The sequence below is a fragment of the Mytilus californianus genome, unplaced genomic scaffold (assembly GCF_021869535.1).
Source record: "Mytilus californianus isolate M0D057914Y unplaced genomic scaffold, xbMytCali1.0.p SCAF_18, whole genome shotgun sequence".
NCBI classification, from domain to species: Eukaryota; Metazoa; Mollusca; class Bivalvia; order Mytilida; family Mytilidae; genus Mytilus; species Mytilus californianus.
Genome location: NW_026262666.1, coordinates 8,328,125 through 8,331,057, shown reverse-complemented (window position 1 = coordinate 8,331,057; position 2,933 = coordinate 8,328,125). Strand labels below are relative to the sequence as shown.

At 33.5% G+C, this 2,933-nt stretch overlaps 1 protein-coding gene across 1 annotated transcript; it reads left to right on the top strand.

The window, feature by feature from the left end:
• Positions 1-249: 249 nt before the first annotated feature.
• LOC127726642 (uncharacterized) lies at positions 250-2,348 on the top strand. Its single transcript, XM_052234076.1, has 2 exons — positions 250-401; positions 769-2,348. Exon 2 carries the CDS (start codon positions 794-796, stop codon positions 2,252-2,254), a length of 1,461 nt encoding a protein of 486 aa, XP_052090036.1. The 5' UTR covers positions 250-401; positions 769-793; the 3' UTR covers positions 2,255-2,348.
• The last annotated feature ends 585 nt before the right edge of the window (positions 2,349-2,933 follow it).

Below are 2,933 nucleotides of genomic sequence, written 5' to 3'. Positions count from 1 at the left end.
ATGTTGTCTAATTGACGTCTTTTAAGTTATGTCTGTGACCATAGTAGCTTTTAAACAAAATTCAAATTCTCATTGTGCTACTCGAAACCAATAGTTTATAATAATCCTCATTGATCTTTTACAGGTAACTCGGTAGGGGAATCCCTATTTACCTTTGTTTAATCTATTTTTAGATATGACAAGAACAAGCTTGAACGTTATTTAAACGATACCATTTCTATTTTTAAATTTAAAATATTTCCACAATTGGCTTTTCAAAACAGATTTAAAGCGTCGCTACACAGGTGTTGAATCATACCAAAACAAAGAATCAAACTGAATAAAGTCTTGAAAGCATATAACACAATTATACTACAGGTTTCACATTTACTTGTGGGACAAAATAACATTTTATCAATAAGGTAAGTTGATATTGATATCATTTGTAGACATATATATATTTTATGTAATTTATTATCTATTAAAAAATAAGAAAAACTGTACGTGATCAAAATATTTTTTTATACAAACTTGGTTTGACGAATAATATTGCGTTATTGTCGTTCTCTTTGTCTTAATTTCTATACACATGCGTATTAAATGTGAAAACATAGATGTATAATCCCATGGTGCAAGGCAGTACACAAGTGCTTAACAAATCCGATAACCTTTAATACTTTTAAACAATATCTCACGCTCAGTAAATTTGTATGATCGGAAATAAACACTTAACACGGCTTTTGTCGTTTCTCCTTCAAACATTATGTACAAATTTTCTTTGTTTTACAGGATAACTTTAATGTAAACTCTCAAGATGCACGAGGCCACAATCTGTGTAGACAAATGTGAAATGGTAGTAACCTGTTACCCGGACCATGTCCGTAAGCACGTTGTGGAGATTCTAAAGACCGGAGTCGTCCCAGAAGGTATTCTTGCCACTGACAATATCGTGTATTACCTGGAAGTTGGCTTTATGTCTCCGCCGCTGAAATCTGCATGTGAAGACGTCTTACTAAAACATATCAACGGAATCAATTGTGTAGACGCGTTAGAAATTGCCAGCCGATTCGGATTACTAAGTCTGGTGAAAACTGCAACAGACATGGTATCTGAAAACTTTCACAATCTCTGGAATACTGAATCATTCATTCGCCTGAGTGAGAATGATCTAGATACCCTTTGCAATATTGATAAGATAGCAAGACACAAGGACATATTTCGTGCGTTACAGAAATGGCACGGTTACAATCACGAATCTCGAATGTCAACGTACTGCAGACTTCTTGAAGTTGTTCAAAGAAGAAGGACTGAAAATCCAAAACAAGAAATCAAAAGAAAGTGCGCAACATACCATGCAATGCTTATGTCGTCTGCTTCCAAGTCAAAAACTGGCGTAGTCACCGCTGTGTTCAACTGCGATGGAGAAGTCGTCTGTCATCGCAGTCTTTTCAAAAGTAATGACATACAGGGAGATTTTTCTCTTACATGTGTTCAGAAGGACGAAACAGACGCGCCATATGTTTATATCGCGTCTGGTAAACATGTGTTCAGATATGACCCAATTGTCAACAAGCATGAAAGCTGTGAAAATCTAGTTCTTAACCGATCTCAAGGTTCATTAGTATCAATGGGAGACTGTGTTTATGCAATAGGCGGACATCACAATAACAAAAATGTGCTAGAAATTGAAGAACTCGATACAAAATCGCACAAAGGAAAAATATTCAAGAAAAACGGATGGAAAGTTATAGTTAAAATTCCAGAACATATAACACTTCATTCTGCTCCGTGTTTAGCTTACAAAGATGAAATTTACATAATAGGGGAGTCGATGGCACTACCAGAAAATAAACCGTGTTTAGCTGTTCTTGTTTTCAGTCCAAATGACAGATCCATCCGAGTCGTTGCTGAGTTTCCAAAGAAATGCTCAGATTGCAAGGCAATCCTGCATGACAAAAACATTTACATTGCTTCCAGTGAAGGATATTTTCTTAAGTTAGATATAGTTTCAAACATTTTCTCTTCTTGTTCTGACTTGATCGCGAAAGAAACAAACATTACAATGTATTCTGAAGGAAATATGATTTATACCGTTGGCAGCTCTTCGTCCTGTCAATTTGAAAGAAATTGCTATGACACTGAAACAAATAGCTGGAAGCGAATCCGAAATTACAATTTCAATTTACCAGTGCATGGCCTTTGTGACATTAAAGTGCCCTCTTATACAAATGTAGTCCCGTTTTATGATACAGAATTTAAAGAAATTAAGCGCTAATGTCAATGTTGATATTTAATATATATTTCTATAATTGTTATTCTCATTTTTATACATTATTATTTGTATTATGAATTAAAAATATGAAAAATGATTTCTGTTATGTGTTTCTTTAACATTCGAAATACAAGTTTTGAAACCAAACACATTATCAGATATACGTCGATAGGGATATAAAAGTAGGCCTTTATATTGTGACCTTGTCATATGCTTGTATTGTTTGACATTAAATTGATATTCATATATCATATATACAATATCAGACACAATTATTTTTTTTTGAAATCAGACAATTTCCAGTGATAGGAATTAAAAGACATTTTTTAGGGAACACGGTTATTTCTTTCTGATGTGGACAATTTCTAGCCATGTATGAGAAACTTTGAAATTTCCAAACTGGAAGAAAACATTCATATACTTACGATGAACATTAATAAGGGGAGATGTGAGGTACGTGTCAATGAGACAGCAACAAACAACACAAAACCAAAATACATTTAAAGGTACACATAAGGTCTTCAATAATACACAGGTGTCTTAACATTACACTTAATGCTAAGTTTCTAAATCAACAAAAATCTGCCAAATAACAAAAAAAAAAAAAAAAAAAAAAAATAAAAAATTGGACAAAATACAACTTCTAAGCGGGGTTCCTGATTTTGAACAGGCACAAAAACGC

Excerpts from the sequence above, each read along its gene's own strand:
- LOC127726642 (XM_052234076.1), top strand. The coding sequence starts at position 794 with ATGCACGAGGCCACAATCTGTGTAGACAAATGTGAAATGGTAGTAACC.